Source organism: Pinus tabuliformis, chromosome 6, assembly GCF_031772625.1.
Source record: "Pinus tabuliformis cultivar Carrire ecotype Pingquan chromosome 6, CPIR1, whole genome shotgun sequence".
Classification (NCBI taxonomy): Eukaryota; Viridiplantae; Streptophyta; class Pinopsida; order Pinales; family Pinaceae; genus Pinus; species Pinus tabuliformis.
In genome coordinates, this window is record NC_142292.1 from 994659071 (window position 1) to 994677312 (window position 18242).

General features: G+C 35.0%; 1 protein-coding gene across 1 annotated transcript; it reads left to right on the forward strand.

Moving 5' to 3' along the window:
- The first annotated feature begins 6892 nt into the window (after positions 1 to 6892).
- On the forward strand, positions 6893 to 10194 carry LOC149262340 (glycolate oxidase-like). The gene is made up of 7 exons (XM_089377609.1): positions 6893 to 7194; positions 8229 to 8353; positions 8437 to 8474; positions 8612 to 8704; positions 8886 to 9010; positions 9843 to 9909; positions 10014 to 10194. Exons 1-7 carry the CDS (start codon positions 6893 to 6895, stop codon positions 10131 to 10133), a joined length of 870 nt encoding a protein of 289 aa, XP_089233735.1. The 3' UTR covers positions 10134 to 10194.
- Positions 10195 to 18242: the final 8048 nt, after the last annotated feature.

The window sequence follows — 18242 nt, forward strand, 5'->3', positions numbered from 1 at the left end:
CAAGTTCATCAGGTCCCTCTTTTATCCTGATATGAGATTCACATAATGCAGAGATGTATTCTTGCCATTCCCGATGCCAACGAGGGGGTATATCAAGCTGCGGGGCTGATTTCCATCCTTGGGAGAAGATGTTGGTATTCTGTGGGTCCACAATGTGTGCTATCACCTTGATCTCCTGGGAGTGAAGATGATGTATGAGATCTCGAGACCGCTGATACCTACCACCACATCCAATCCATGGATCCAATCCTATGCAGGCTAATGTTACTTTCCTCCTAGTCCTTGTTTCTTTGTCTTGTAATATTATCTTGCCTCTTTCTTATTTCTTTCATAGTAGTCCATCTTTTTAAACTTTATTTCACCATCCTCTTATGTCTTCTATCATATTTTGTCTTCTTTTGCCTTCTTTTATGGTCTTGGTGTCTACTTCTTTTGTTATAATTTTCTTTTGTGCATGCAAAATATATGTTTATTGTAAGAGGGACATCTCCATCTAGCAAAACACCTATAAAACTTAATTGATACACCAATGCCATGATTTTACACAATATAAACTTGACTTGATATTTGACTTTAACTCCTTGTGACTTTACAAAGACTTCATTTCATAACTAGGATCTTTTGACTTACACTTGTAATTGCCTTTCAATTTATTCTACCTATACAACTTCAACTTAACTTTGACTTCAATTTCAATTTCAATTAGATTTTACTTATCTCCAAAAACTACCTTTAACATAATTTTCCAAAATAGACAAATTTATAAATACACTTTAATTCGGTTTTCCAAAATAAACAAATTTATTGATATGAGATATCTGATATTGCCAAATATACATGCCAAAAAGACCAAACCAAACCAATTGACATTTTTATAAATTTACCCAAAAAAATCCATTATCATGTTTTCAAATAACTCACTTGATTAACTAAATTCTTATAATAAAATTTTATTAACCATCTTTCCATTAAATAATAATAATGATGTAATAATTTCCATTAAATAATAATAATGATGTAATAATCTTGTGAGTAAAAAATCAATTTCAATTGCAATTGCAATTTAATCTTTAAATTCTTTAATGTGATGATCTTATTGAGAAAAATCCAAATTCAGTTACAATTGAACTCTTAAAATCACTTTTTGTCATCAAACTACTCATACATTTTGTTTACAATGACACTGATATCTTAAACCAAAAAAATTTAAGACATTTTTATTTTAAATGACAATGACATGTTAAACCCAAAAAAAACTCAGCACCATCTTGGTCCTTTTACAGTGAATTTTATCTGTTACTCGTGTGTAGGTTTAGTTCACTGCTCCAATGAGATGTGTAGGTTGATAGAGATTAATAAGTTTTAATTATGCCAATAGTTGCTTTTATATCAGCGAGTTAAAAGATTTTATATGCTTTAGTTAAAAGATTTTATATGTTTTAATTATGTCATATATTTAGTTTAGAATATATTTTTAAATTTTAAATTTAAATAATAATTAAGAAATAGATAGTGGAGATTTAATTTTGATTGAGATATATTTTAAAAATAGTTATATATATTTTTTATTTAATTAGATAATTTTATAAATTAAGTGATTACTAAATATTAATATGTATCAATTTAGTATAAATAGTATGACATTTATCTCAAAATAATCTCACATTACTAAGATTTAAAAAAAATCATAAAAATTAATTACATTATAACTTTATTTTATTTTAAATAGTTATAATTTAGTTAATATCTATGGTTACTTTTTAAATCTTGGCAACATAAAATGTATCATGTGATAACTGCTTTGATGTCTCTTGACATTTACCACTTTTTTCTTTTCTTTTTTTATAAGTGGTTTATGAACCTCACTACATCCACTAAATATTTGAATAAAGCAAATTCACCCTAAAGGATCACTACCTATAGCTCTGTAGGCTCAACCACAGAGTCTGAATTAAACCCATGATCTCTTAATAGCAAAAATACTTTAACCATTACCACCTATTTATATGATTATGCTAATTTTAAATATAATTTAATTATATAAATATTTTTTCTATATTTTAAATTATTTAAAAAAAAATTATAACCCTTTTATTATTTAAAATATATTTAAAGTAAATAAATAAATTTAACTTCCTAAAAATTCAACTACACATATTTCATATTTCAGAAATTAATTAGAAAAATATATCCATCAAAAATAACATATTTATGCTCTTTTACTGTAAATTCTTGGTAACAATCAAGTGTAGTTTTGGTATCACTTCAGATCAAACCATAATTCTCTGCTCCACACGAACTGCACAAGCCACCACCTCTACCATAGTGACCAGCCCACTCCAAATCTCAATGTTCATAACAGTGGCCAACAAAATCTATTCAATAGCATTTCTTTACACAGCCCTAAAGAAAAAACAATGATCTGCTAATAATCTTGTGCAATCTGACATCTCCTGAAAATTATCGTCTTTCTCGTTTTTTTCCCTCTTTTTTTTTTCAGATAGTAAATCATCGTGTGGATCTGGTATATTCCCCAGCTAAAGCCATATCTCAACAATAATAACCAAAAAAAAAAATCTTCAATAAAATTATATTACATCTATAATATATAAAATCTTCAATAAAATTATATTACATCTCTAATATATAAAATTTTCTGGTATAATTAGATTATACCTATAATATATAAAAATAAAAATCAATTGTATTCAATAAACTAGATTCGCCTTGGCATTAGAGTTTAGTAACTTTAAAAACAATTAATGTCTACTATTAATATTATACAATTAGTAATTGTCCTAAAAAGTGTTAAGAGAGGCAGATAGGTTTTTTAAATTGGAAAAATGGTATAAAAATTAGAAAAATGATATGAAGAATACATTCGTAGATATGTATGTATATGTATTGGCAAATTTAAATTTTATATTAAAAGATGATATTTTAATTTTATGGATCTTTATTATACATAATAAGTTGTACACACATATATATCGGTTGTTGGAAATCACCATTTAAATTCAATTAAAATAATTGGATTATTAAATCTAAAAATTAATTAAAATTTATTTATAGTGTATTTTAATTTACATATGAATATTAAGTGATGTTATCTTAATTTCATATATAATCCAAATTAAAATACGGAATGATGAGATTTTGTAATGAAGATTAAACCTTGGATGAACAAAGGCCATAAAAAGGCTTTTCAAAAGGAAATTTTGTGTACATTTTTTCCACTGAAAGCAATAGATTATCTTAAACTGTGGATAGACGAAAACGCAAATAGCAACAATAGAGTTTGTCAAAAACTGACAATTACCTGGGAAAGTTGAAACTAAGCCCTTGAATAGGTTGCAAAAGGAATATCCAACCAATCCACAAAACTAAACAAAATTGGTAAAATCTTAACAAAACCTTTCCACCAGTGCATAGTCTAAAGATCTCACAAATTAGCTCAGAAAATAATAGAAATTTTGGCAAGATTATGACAAAATCTGGCAGAAATGTTGGAAAAGTTGAAAACTAAGCCCTTGAATAGGCTGCAAAAGGAATATCCAACCAATCCACAAAACTAAACAAATTGGTAAAATCTTAACAAAACTTTTCCACCAGTACATAGTCTAAAGATCTCAAAAACTAGCTTAGAAAATAATGGAAATTCTAGCAAGATTATGACAAAATCTGACAGAAATGTTTGAAAATCTGGGTTACAGCTGTCAAACTTCAAGGTTTTGGGTGCCCCAGGGGTTCTTGAATCCATTTCCACCATTCAAACACTCCAACATTCTATTTTTTTTTACTAGAAATCCCTCATCCAGCCAAATTTGCAAGGTCGAAGATGTTTCATGAATAGGTTCTCAATTTAACTCTTGCATATGTGTTTTAAACATTTCCCAAAATTCTAAGACTACACAAAAGTTTTGTTACTAATTTCAACACTAATAAGCTTTGAACCAAACAAATCAGAGAGAAGGCCTTGATAATCTCCATTTTGGTTGAAAAACCTCCTTGGATATGCACCAGCCATTTTGACCTCAAAGTAAAGTTTTTCTCAAGTAGTGCCCATAACTGGAGTGATCCTCCAAATCACATAGACACTTCTCAATGTGCTTCTATCAACACCTTGTCAATATAAATAACCTAGTCTAGTTACGCCGTAAGGCATTCCCTTTTGAAATCAACTTTCCTCTTGGGTTACGTGTACATTTCTGAGCCTTTGATTTAAGTGTTAGACGATGAAAATAATCTGAGCCTTTGATTTAAGTGTTAGACGATGAAAATAATCTTACCTATCCATTAGAGCGGTATACGATGCGACCTAGCGGATCGACACTTGCCCTCGCCTACTTCCAGGTCTCCGTCTCCATCTGGAGACCTTGCACTTGCCCTCGCTCGGCGATACCAGATGCCCATCCCACTTCCTGGCATTGCCTCTTGCGCTGCCAGCCCCAGCAGCATGCCCCGAGTTCTTGGTAAAACAGCTGGATTCCTTGATCACGTGGAAGGAAGCGCTGAACACAGCGGTGTCCTCCACCAGATAACCCATCTCAGGAGCCAGAAAGTCCGACATCTTCATGTAGTCATTCCACCCAAGACTAGTATTATCGCCATTCTTGTTGTCCGTCGCAAAGCGGCCGTAGGAATCCCTGTGCATATGATTCATCCCGGCCCGCTGATTCAGAATAGGAATCCCTGTGCATATGATTCATCCCGGCCCGCTGATTCAGAATTGACATCCGAAAGAGGCACCAACAACTACGCTCTGGAAGTGTAGACATGGACTTCTCTGTGTCCTTGCTTTCCAAGCACATGGAAATATAATCAGCCCCATTGACAGTAGATTGATACACGCTGAGCCGCAGATTGCATTCTCCAGCCGGGAAGACTGGGCTCATGATCTTCTGTGTCTTGATCATTTCTTTGAAAAGGGAGAAGTTGCGTATCTTCCAGGTGAATTTGCCGCTGATGGCATCAGGTACAGGTGCAACGACCGCAGCGAGCTGCTGCAACTGGAGCTCATTGTCCCTTGAAAAGGACACCGACTCGTACAGGACCAGTATCTCCGCCGTGATTAGCACTGCATCGTTTGCCAAGAATCCCGACCTGGAATCCAAGACGGCGGAGCTCGGTGTAAAGTCACACCAGCCATGGGACTTCTTCTTGCCGGAGAAACGGTGCCAGGAATCCCGCTGTATCGACTTCGCCTCATCGCGCTGGTTCGTTACACACAGCCGATAGCTGGCAAAGCAATCCCACTTGGAAGCCCGGGGTTCCATGACCTGCAAATAGATGGACAGATACCCTCGGAGAGCCTGAGTATCGCCACGGGGATACACCAACTGTGGGATGGGCAATTACAGATTTTTTCTTCGTTCTCCTCCCCACCTGCTGTGGGATGGGCAATTACGGATTTTATGTGTGGTTTTATAGACCTCGTCACCCGCGAAAAATATATATAGAGCCATCATTTCAGCCCGATAATGATAATGATATTTAATTTCTTCAATTTCCTGTCTTTTTATTATATTAAAATACCTAATATTCCATCGCTGTCGTCACCTCTCAGTGTATTCCATAAACAAGGCTGCATAGTTAGCGTCACTATGTCTAATTTAATTATTGAAATTTTTGATTTGTTGAAGTATATAGTTAAATTGGAGTAAAAAACAATGAACAATGAAAGCATGCATAAAGAGATAGAAAAATATCATCTCTCCAGTGATAAAATAATATATTTTTATGAAAAAATTTATTCAAGTGAGAAATTGTATGAATAATGGTTACAATATATTTTTAGGAAAAATTTTATTCAAGTGAGAATTTGTATGAATAATGATTGAGCATCCTTTTACTCTAATATTTCCAATATTTTTGGAAAAATATTAAGAATGATTTGGGCTTATATTTTTAGAAGTTATAGTTGAACTTTTTAATCATTGAAAAGTAAAGAAATAATTTTATAAAAATTAATATCCCTTTTATTGGTGATGAATTGTACTTTTTCTTTTTTTATAAATTGATGTAACATATTGTATTTTTTTGAAAAAAAATTCTGGTCAAAAGAATTCTACTATATAAATTGATTTTAGGAATTCCACTATATAAATTGATTTTAGTTGATTATCACGCAATTTTATTATAATATATGAAAGAACAACAATAACAAGCTAGAACCAGTTTCTACATTTACAATGGCTACAACTAATTTTACTTAATTTATATATAATTAAATTATAAATTTTAATAATATGAAATTTTAATTAATTTTTTTAATTCAAATTACATTTACCTAAACTAAAATTAAAATTACTAATAACTATAAATGCAATATTTTAAAATTGAAATGTTATCAGTATATTAGTTTATAATCAAAAATAAAATTGTTATAAATAAATAATAAACATTAAATGAATAAAAAACTAACATTATTATAATCATATTTACGCCGTAAGGCGTTTCCCTTTGAAATCAACTTTCATCTTGGGTTACATGTACATTTATGAGCCTTTGATTTAAGTGTTAGACGATGAAAATAATCTTACCCATCCAATTGATTAGACCGGTATACGATGCGACCCAGCAGATCGACGCTTGCCCTCACTCGACGCTACGCTACTTCCAAGTGCTTCTCCGTCTGGAGTCCTTGCACTTGCCCTCGCTCGGTGATACTATATTCTAGGACCCTGGATCTATGGAAATCGACTTCAGGAAACCCTTCATATCAATCATAAGGTAGCAAATGATATTCTGACCCTCAGAACATACCCAGTCTGCTACAGGACCCATGAGATGATTCCAGGAGGTCTCGCTCAGCCTTAAAAGGGCTTGGATTATCACCACTAGATGCCTTGGACTGTCACAGGTCCACTTCTGGACTTCGGTCTATCGCGGGATGGCTACAGGAATTGCGATCTGTTACAGAATGGTTGCTCGGCATCAGGGTATGTATTTCCATTTTAGTTTGTCTCAGAGTATCAAGGATTTTGAAGCAGAAGCTAAAGCAATCGGTAGGGTTAAACATCCCAACATTGTTCGCCTCCGAGCTTTCTATTGGGGTATAGAGGAAAAACTGTTGGTTTATGACTACATTCCACATGGAATCTTGTCAAATGCCTATTATGGTGGGTTCTCTTGTTCTCTTTTTTCCATTTCATGTATATCTGCAGGAAATCTCGTTCAATTTGTTTCTGCATGGTTGTTTTTTATTTTTTTTTACAAAGATAGCCCTTTTTTTTCTGAATTTAGACTAATTCTATTGAGTAAAATATAGTACAATCAAGAGAAACAAGAGACCGACAGACCGGAAATGATGAAACCATCAACCTCGGTCCCGGAGAAAAAGAGAATCAATCTCGGAGCTACAACAAATAACTTGAGAGCAAAGACTGACTAACTGACTTTTACCCCACAGGGGCATAAACTTCAACACAATGTTTTTTCCCTTTCTTTTTAATGACTTTTGTCCAGCCATCATGGGGAGTATGAGCTAAAACAACTTGTAGACTGGAATTCTCTATCTTCGGGATCTCCTTTTCTGATTCAGAGGAGGAAGTCTCATGGGCGCGTTTCTGGGAGATTGCTGTGACAGAGGCGTGCCCCTGAGCAACTGTGGACGGATCCATCGGCTGAGGCGCCTGGTCCGGTTCTGAATCGCTTTCCTCATCCTCCGAGCTTGGGGAGTCAGAGCTCCCTGCTGGCGGCGGAGAACAGGGGGTCCAACGCTTGGGTTTGGATTTTGCAAAGTTGCCTTTTTTTGTTCTTGCAGTCAGCGATGGGCAGGAGTTCTGCAGGTGCCCTGTTAGGTGACAGTGACGGCATCGGAAGGCAGTGTTTTCGTAATCTAGGATCTGGGTCCAAACAGTGTCATTGATCTTGAGATTGATTTGCTCTGGCAGTCCCTTGCTTAAATCTAGCTCCACACAAAGATAGCCCTTCAATCGCTTGCATATTATGAGTTTCTTATGGATTCCACAATCTCCCTTGTTTAGCTATTGTACCTTCAGCTAATACATAGTCATTTGAAAAAGATGTACCTTCAGCTCCTGTATCTATTTTTTCGCCATCTTTATGACTGCAGTCAGATTAGATAAACATTGAATAGCTCTAATTTTCAATTTTAGTCACCCTGTCTTGGGCCAAACTTTTGAACATTATGGCACCTCTTTCATTACAAGCATTAGGGGAATTGACATTATTACAAAGATTTTGGTTGATGTTGTATGTATCAGGTCCCGTCCCCGTATATTGGTTCATGTAACAAAGGTGGATCTGAGTACCACTGTGTTGGGATTCAAGATATCAATGCCTATTATGATTGCTCCAACTGCCATGCAAAAGATGGCTCATCCCGAAGGTATGCATTAGATTATTGTATTACAGTTAACATCCTATTTTGATGCATATATTTTTTGAAAGTGAATCCATCATCTTTTACAGGAGAGTATGCTACTGCAAGAGCTGCTGGAACGATAATGGTTTGGGCATCGGTCTTCTCTTTGTGGGATCGATCTTCTGAATGTTTTAATTTCCTTCTAGCTATTAAGGATTTAAGAAATTATAATGATTTTGGATTTTGAAATAGTTGGTTGTGTTGATAAAAATTGAGGATTAGACATATTTGTTGTATACGCTTTCTTCATGGGCTACATCAAGTGTTGAAGAGGTTGCTTCAACTGGACCAGGCATTCGCTTTTTTCAACTTTATGTAAGTTTATCATTTCCACCCATATGATTGTCTTCCCATGTTTTCTGAGATGTAATTGAGTTCATATCCATCCAATTGTATTATAGGCTCCTAAACCAATGGTAAGATCAGTTATATTGTGTTAGGTTTACTAAATGTGGATGTATGAGTGGTGTTAAAATTTAGATGTCATTGCTAGCAGGTTTACAAGAATAGGAATGTTGTTGCACAACTTGTTAGAAGAGTGGAGAGGGCTGGTTTTAAGGCAATTGCACTGACTGTGGACACACCTCGACTTGGGCAAAGGGAGTCTGACATTAGAAATAGGTAGTGAAAATTAATTCTATTTTAGATTTGCTGACAAACTCAAAGAATCCCAAATAATTTGACACCTCATAGAAAGTTGATTCCTATTCCTAAACTTCTCGTTTTCACTTTCAAAGTTATATTTCTTGAAGTTGGAATCAAACTCTATATTCTAGCTCTCCTTGCTTATGTAGAGATGGGGATCTTGTATAATCGCTCTTTAGTTCTTTGATGTAACAACCTTTGTTCACATCTATGATGCTTCTGCCAAAAAAAACCTGCAACTTTCACTTTCCTTCATTTTCTTATTCCTGGTGTTTGTATCCTTCAGAAAATATAGAAAAGACTTTCAAGGTCTACAGTTTCATACACGGTCATTCTAAAAGGCATGGAGAAATCAGCCTCACTGGTGATGGCTTCAATTTCAGGGACTTGAGCAATTACCAAGTCAGTGGGATACTTCTGAATAAGCCTGCGGACTATTTGGAATAATAGCAAATGAAAATTCACTATAATATGAAATGCCACCAAGGTTAGTTGATAACAATCTAGCTCTCAATAAAAATCAGAACATTGTGGAATTCTTTTAGGATCAGAAGCGACACTAGGGTTAGAAAAAGCATTTAGCACCTATAATGTATCAAACTTAAAATAAGTCAGAAGTCTCCATTTTATCTAGGATTCCTCTTTGTTCATCCCTTGTCTGACACTGAGGTATCTAATGTTCTGAAAAGTCTCATTGTGATATCCACTCATACATGCTAGACAGTAAGGCACACCTCTGTGTTGAGATTCAATTCTGGATCCATAATTGTTTTTGACTTCTATTGATTTTTCTTTGTCAAAAATGTAGATTCGCATTGCCTCCATATCTTGCCTTAAAGAATTTCGAAGGTTTGGATCTTGGGAAAATGGAGAAGGTATGTGTTCCATTTTATGAGTTCTTTAAATAGAAGGATGCTATTTTTAGTTCTTCCTATATTCAAGGTCCATTCTTCTTCCTTAAGTTGGTTTTTTCTTGCAGACAACGGATTTTGGACTGGCATCATATGTTGCAGGTCAAATTGACAGATCATTGAGTTGGAAGGTTTGTAATAGTCCTGGTAGAGGGATATTTCAAATAATTCTTCAGTATTGTGTTTGAATAGAATGAAAATGGATAGAGAAGCACCTGGAGAAATCTTGGGGTTGAGTTCCTGCCTTTGCTTGTAACCTTCTGAATCTCAGAAAAATTATTTGTGATGAGTCATATTATGATTTACATCTTCAAGAAATACTTCGTATCTTTTTTCAAGAAATACTTTGTATCCTTTTTCCAATTATTTTGGTTGTGGCATCGGATGGGTCGTGTTGTGGTTACTCTCTGATGCCCTGTCATTGCGTTTCGGTGGTTGTTCTCTCTGATCTCGATGTGATTAATTGGTTGAAAAGGAAAAGACCAGCTGTGGGCAGCTTCTTGGCTATTCACAAGTTCATCTGATCTTAGTACTTTTATATCAATACAAATATGAGGTCTCCATTTGCTTTTAAAAATATGAAATTGTTATGGTGGCAACCAATGACTATATGGTATTGTTTGTTGCTTGCAGTCCTGCCTACTGTGCTAGACGTCACAGTGAACACTCCAGATGATTCTCAAGTTATTTTAGAGGTACGCTATCTCATAAAAAATATTATCTAGTGCTTATGACGGTAGGTGGTAACATAAGTCTTGTCATAGATGTTCGATCCAACTTTAAGAATTATAATGAATATAATCTAATCTTGCAGCATCCAGACCTATGGATAGTTATGTTTGGTTCGACAGTAGATTTTAATATATGTTTGTTTTATGGAAACAGGGAATTTCCACAGACCGTATTCTTGATTTATGCCGATTATTAGCTGTGAATGTGGAGACATGCCATCTAACCAACTATTCGTTATCCCATGAGGTAAGAAAATCAGTAGTTCAGAAGCTCATTAAATAATGGGATTGTTTGACAGGCTGCTGGATTGCAATTGACTGGTTCTGTTCAAGATATCATGTGGTATGACCCTACTTGCATTAACAACCTAGGTGTTCGTGTCAAGATAGAAATAGCCATGTACAGTGAAACTGGTTCTATTATTAGTTTGTAAAGCTTAAGTGTGACCATGGCAACATTGGCCATCTTAGTTTTCTTGAAGTATCCATGACTTGGTAAAAACTTGAATTATACCATGTTCGTGGCAACAGGTTGAGGGATTCATCAGATGTTGCAACCTTGAAGCCCTATGCCCTTACTATTGTAGAAGGTAACCAATAACTCTGCTCCCCCATCTGAACAAGTCAGGGGAGATAGCTAGAAATTTTGTCTTGCCTTTCTTTAAAATATAAATGTTTTTATCTTGAAAAGGGGTCAAAAATAATGTTAAATCATAATATTAGAAAATTGTTCTCTTGTTTCTTGAAGTGATCTAAACTGAATATCTACTTGCATATGTGCTTCAAATATATATGCAAAGAAGAATATGCATTGTTTATACTCAAAGTTTGCATAATACTCTATATATGATTTTCATTTATTTTTCCTTTGCAGAGGACTACACTGAAGAGCATGCAGTTGCACACATTAGAAGATTACTGGACATTTTTGCCTGTACAAGATGCTTTGGTTCTTCAGGAAAGCAAGGGGAACCTCGGTCTGGGCAGGGAGGTGGAAAAGAATCAGCTCACTCAATGACAAAGAATGTGGCTGAACAAAACAACGATGTTGCTCTAAAGAAATCTTACCTAGCAATAAAGAAAGAAAAGAAGCAAACAAGGATGGAAAAGACAATAAACCAGAGACCTTTGAAAAAGTTGAAGGTAAGGTTGAGGCTAGTGAAAAAGAAAATGACGGAGAGGAGAACTCAAACCAACATTCTTCTAAGGGTGAAGGAAGAAAGAAATCCTCGAAAGAGGGGAAATCTGAGGCCATTGTAGCTATGGCTGCTGCCAAAGAGGCCACAGATAAAGGGGATATGACAGGAATGTGTCCTCCCTCTAAAATTGGCCAGTTCTATGAATTCTTCTCGTTCTCACATCTCTTGCCTCCTATCCAATGTTAGTATATTGTTCCCTGCAATTTTTTATAATTTGAAAGTAGTAGTTTTCAATCTTGTGTATAATAGAAATATTATGAGAATGCATATATCCCATACAAATATGGATATGATGTTGAAAGATTTTCCATGTACTCTTCAAGCCATCAAACTATGGTTCTTTATTTGATTGTAATGCAAAGATTCCAAAAAATTTTGAACTGTGAAGCATGGCAAACAATGTGCACATTGCCAAATTTAATTTGTTGATTTTCTTTGGAGCTTATGAGTTAGAACTTTGAAGGGAAAAAAAGTGAATTACGAATAGTATTTTAGTGACTAATGACATTGGGATGTACAGTCATAAGGAAGTCCACAAGGCAATCTGTTGAAGACAAACTTCCTGGAGATTTTTTTCTATAGACGTGAGCGCTTCTTATCCAATCTTGCACTAATTTTGAGCTTCACCTCCATAATGGCTAGGAACTGAATTGTTTCTTCTGTAGATTTCTTATATTTGTTATGCCATTTCCCCTGATATACAGGTGAAGCTTTGCAATGGAAAGTTGGTGACTGTAACAGCATCCACCAAAGGTTTTTATAGTGTTGGAAAGCAGCTTGTTCAAAGTCATGCACTTGTCAACTTGCTACAACAGTTGAGCAGGGCTTTTGCAAATTTCTATAGACGTGAGCACTTCTTATCCAATCTTGCACTAATTTTGAGCTTCACCTCCATAATGGCTAGGAACTGAATTGTTTCTTCTGTAGATTTCTTATATTTCTCATGCCATTTCCCCTGAGGTGAAGCTTTGCAATGGAAAGTTGGTCACTGTAACAGCATCCACCAAAGGTTTTTATAGTGTTGGAAAGCAGCTTTTTCAAAGTCATGCACTTGTTAACTTGCTACAGAAGTTGAGCAGGGCTTTTGCAAATGTGAGTATCTTTAAGGTCCAAACTATACTTCTATTGCACCTTATATTATTTAATTGCTTACAAGATGCCTTCTCTCATGTTTAAGAAATTGACATCAGTGTTTAATGTTTGGGCATCGATCTTCTCTTTGTGGGGTCGATCTTCTGAATGTTTTAATTTCCTTCTAGCTATTAAGGATTTAAGAAATTATAATGATTATGGATTTTGAAATAGTTTGTTGTGTTGATAAAAATTGAGGCTTGGACATATTTGTTGTAGACGCTTTCTTCATGGGCTACATCAAGTGTTGAAGAGGTTGCTTCAACTGGACCAGGCATTCGCTTTTTTCAACTTTATGTAAGTTTATCATTTCCACCCATATGATTGTCTTCCCATGTTTTCTGAGATGTAATTGAGTTCATATCCATCCAATTGTATTATAGGCTCCTAAACCAATGGTAAGATCAGTTATATTGCGTTGGGTTTACTAAATGTGGATGTATGAGTGGTGTTAAAATTTAGATGTCATAGGAATGTTGTTGCACAACTTGTTAGAAGAGCGGAGAGGCTGGTTTTAAGGCAATTGCACTGACTGTGGACACACCTCGACTTGGGCAGAGGGAGTCTGACATTAGAAATAGGTAGTGAAAATTCATTCTATTTTAGATTTGCTGACAGGACTAGGTAGACACGTGGGATAAATCTTATATTCAGAGTATACTCCTCTTTAACTTTATGAGTTTGTACCCATGTTTTAACACTTTCTCAGCTCTCAACAAAAATCAGAACATTGTGGAATTATTTTAGGATCAGAAGCGATGCTAGGGTTAGAAAAAGCATTTAGCACCTATAATGTATCAAACTTAAAATAAGTCAGAAGTCTCCATTTTAACTGGGATTCCTCTTTGTTCATCCCTTGTCTGACACTGAGGTATCTAATGTTCTGAAAAGTCTCATTGTGATATCCACTAACAGAAGGCATAGGTCTAAAAATTGTTTAGTTTGAGTTTGTGAGCAGGATGTGAAATGGTTCAATTTGTTTCTGCATGGTTGTTTTTTATTTTTTTTACAAAGATAGCCCTTCAATTGCTTGCATATTATGAGTTTCTTATGGATTCCACAATCTCCCCTGTTTAGCTACTGTACCTTCAGCTAATACATAGTCATTTGAAAAAGACGTACCTTCAGCGCCCATATCTATTTTTTCACCAACTTTATGACTGCAATCAGATTAGATAAACATTGAATAGCTATAATTTTCAATTTTAGTCACCCTGTCTTGGGCAAAACTTTTGAACATTATGGCACCTATTTCATTACAAGCATCAGGGGAATTGACATTATTACAAAGATTTTGGTTGATGTTGTATGTATCAGGTTCCATCCCTGTATATTGGTTGATGTAACAAAGGTGGATCTGAGTACCACTGTGTTGGGATTCAAGATATCAATGCCTATTATGATTGCTCCAACTGCCATGCAAAAGATGGCTCATCCTGAAGGTATGCATTAGATTATTGTATTACAGTTAACATCCTATTTTGATGCATATATTTTCTGAAAGTGAATCCATCATCTTTTACAGGAGAGTATGCTACTGCAAGAGCTGCTGGAATTATAATGGTTTGGGCATCGGTCTTCTCTTTGTGGCATTGATCTTCTGAATGTTTTAATTTCCTTCTAGCTATTAAGGATTTAAGAAATTATAATGATTTTGGATGTTGAAATATTTTGTTGTGTTGATAAAAATTGAGGCTTGGACATATTTGTTGTAGACGCTTTCTTCATGGTCTACATCAAGTGTTGAAGAGGTTGCTTCAACTGGACCAGGCATTCGCTTTTTTCAACTTTATGTAAGTTTATCATTTCTACCCATATGATTGTCTTCCCATGTTTTCTGAGATGTAATTGAGTTCATATCCATCCAATTGTATTATAGGCTCCTAAACCAATGGTAAGATCAGTTATTTTAGATTTGCTGACAGGACTAGATAGACACGTGGGATAAATCTTATATTCATAGTATACTCCTCTTTAACGTTATGAGTTTGTACCCATGTTTTAACACTTTCTCAACTCTCAATAAAAATCAGAACATTGTGGAATTCTTTTAGGATCAGAAGCGACGCTAGGGTTAGAAAAAGCATTTAGCACCTATAATGTATCAAACTTAAAATAAGTCAGAAGTTTATCTGGGATTCCTCTTTGTTCATCCCTTGTCTGACACTGAGGTATCTAATGTTCTGAAAAGTCTCATTGTGATATCCACTAACAGAAGGCACGAGTCTAAAAATTGTTTAGTTTGAGTTTGTGAGCAGGATGTGAAATGGTTCAATTTGTTTCTGCATGGTTGTTTTTTATTTTTTTACAAAGATAGCCCTTCAATTGCTTGCATATTATGAGTTTCTTATGGATTCCACAATCTCCCCTGTTTAGCTACTGTACCTTCAGCTAATACATAGTCATTTGAAAAAGATGTACCTTCAGCTCCCGTATCTATTTTTTCACCAACTTTATGACTGCAATCAGATTAGATAAACATTGAATAGCTATAATTTTCAATTTTAGTCACCCTGTCTTGGGCAATACTTTTGAACATTATGGCTCCTATTTCATTACAAGCATCAGGGGAATTGACATTATTACAAAGATTTTGGTTGATGTTGTATTTATCAGGTTCCATCCCTGTATATTGGTTGATGTAACAAAGGTGGATCTGAGTACCACTGTGTTGGGATTCAAGATATCAATGCCTATTATGATTGCTCCAACTTCCATGCAAAAGATGGCTCATCTCGAAGGTATGCATTAGATTATTGTATTACAGTTAACATCCTATTTTGATGCATATATTTTCTGAAAGTGAATCCATCATCTTTTACAGGAGAGTATGCTACTGCAAGAGCTGCTGGAACTATAATGGTTTGGGCATCGGTCTTCTCTTTGTGGGATCGATCTTCTGAATGTTTTAATTTCCTTCTAGCTATTAAGGATTTAAGAAATTATAATGATTTTGGATGTTGAAATAGTTTGTTGTGTTGATAAAAATTGAGGCTTGGACATACTTGTTGTAGACGCTTTCTTCATGGGCTACATCAAGTGTTGAAGAGGTTGCTTCAACTGGACCAGGCATTCGTTTTTTTCAACTTTATGTAAGTTTATCATTTCCACCCATATGATTGCGTTCCCATGTTTTCTGAGATGTAATTGAGTTCATATCCATCCAATTGTATTATAGGCTCCTAAACCAATGGTAAGATCAATTATTTTAGATTTGCTGACAGGACTAGATAGACACGTGGGATAAATCTTATATTCACAGTATACTCCTCTTTAACGTTATGAGTTTGTACCCATGTTTTAACACTTTCTCAGCTCTCAATAAAAATCAGAACATTGTGGAATTCTTTTAGGATTGGAAGCGACGCTAGGGTTAGAAAAAGCATTTAGCACCTATAATGTATCAAACTTAAAATAAGTCAGAAGTCTCCATTTTATCTGGGATTCCTCTTTGTTCATCCCTTGTCTGACACTGAGGTATCTAATGTTCTGAAAAGTCTCATTGTGATATCCACTCATACATGCTAGACAGTAAGGCACACCTCTGTGTTGAGATTTAATTCTGGATCCATAATTGTTTTTGACTTCTATTGATTTTCTTTGTCAAAAATGTAGATTCGCATTGCCTCGAATTGTGCTTGTGCTTCCCCTCAAAAGAGACCATCAATGAAGGAGGTATTGCATTTTCTAGAAAAAAAGCCATCATCCACAACCGATTAACCAATTCTTTCTTCCTATGTAGCATCCTTGCTTTGACATAAGTTGGACAGAGATGAGGACTTGCACCCACATTCCGTATTCAACAGCTCTACTTAGACATTGACATAACTGATATAGACACCTCTATGATTGGGACTCAGACAAACTCTGCTGTCAACTCAGCTGCTTATGAAATCTCCAGAGTCTTCTTAAAAATTTCAATATTTCTACAGTTGAGGATTGTAGCAAAACTCAGGGATCAAACTTAACTCCATGCTTATGAGGCATCCACGTTCTCACAGTTTACTTGCAGCTCATTCTCAGTTTTAATGGGAAGGTGATATATGGTGTATTATTGTTGCAGTGGCAGGGGATGGATTTTAATTGCTGGTTGGACCAAAAGAAATTGATGCAAATCAATATTGAAAATTAGATTTATTGGTTCAGCTATAGTTTGCATATACAAAGAAGAAACTGCTCCTTTTTCAGGTTAGAATATTTATATATACATGTTCATCTCAGCAACAAATGATAATTTATCAAAACCATGAGAATGCTACACAACTTCCTTCATAAGCCTTCTTAGGAAGACCATGAAATAAGACAAGTGACCCTGTGCTTGTATTTGTATCTTATTCTACATAACATCTTCTTACTTAGCTGGAGAACAATTGGTTGCAGTATTTATATCAGTTTCTATGGAATGTTTCTGCTGTTATATATTGAACAGGTCCATTATACCATATTACTGGATTCTCCAGAGTCTATCCCTGTTTTCTCTTCTTTAGAATATATATCAACCCTGTTGTTTTGTTTCAAGGATATGTTGCAGTTTATTTCATTTCTCTTTTATCTTTAAGATGGATATTTATCTTTTTTATCACCACGTTCTCTGTGGTTCATTTAAATTGGATATTTGTCATTTTGTTCACTGGGTTCTCTGTATTTTGTTATAACTAGTTATTGATAATTTTTCCCACTGAGTTCCCTGAGGTCGAGTATAATGCTTTCCTTGCTTATCAAAGAGTATTTATTCCTTTTCAATTTCAACATTATGGATAACCAAATCCAGTTCTCTGTAATCATTGCAAAAGGGGGTCCATTATCATGTAGGGTTTGAATTGTTATTCTCCTCTTGTTGCATGCTAATCTTGATCATCTTGTTCAGCTTCTAAGGTTCTTAGTGGCCTATCCTTTTCAGATCCTTTGACTAACACTATATCTCTCTAATCTTGCAGGATGGTCATCAAACTCTTCCTTTTATCTGCCATGGTTGGCCAGGATTAAAATTGCAAAGGGAGTAGCCAGAGGCCTAGCTTATTTACATGAAAGGAAGTTTGTTCATGCAAATATTAAGCCAAGCAACATCCTTCTGGGCTTTGACATGGAGCCATACATAGCAGATTTTGGGCTAGAAAAACTACTGGATACTGCCAATGTCAAGTATAGTAGCTCTGCTATCCACCTAAGGAACCTTGAAGGTATATTTTCAGGGAGCAAACGCTCGGCTCCCGCGATAGCCTGCAAACAACGTTTT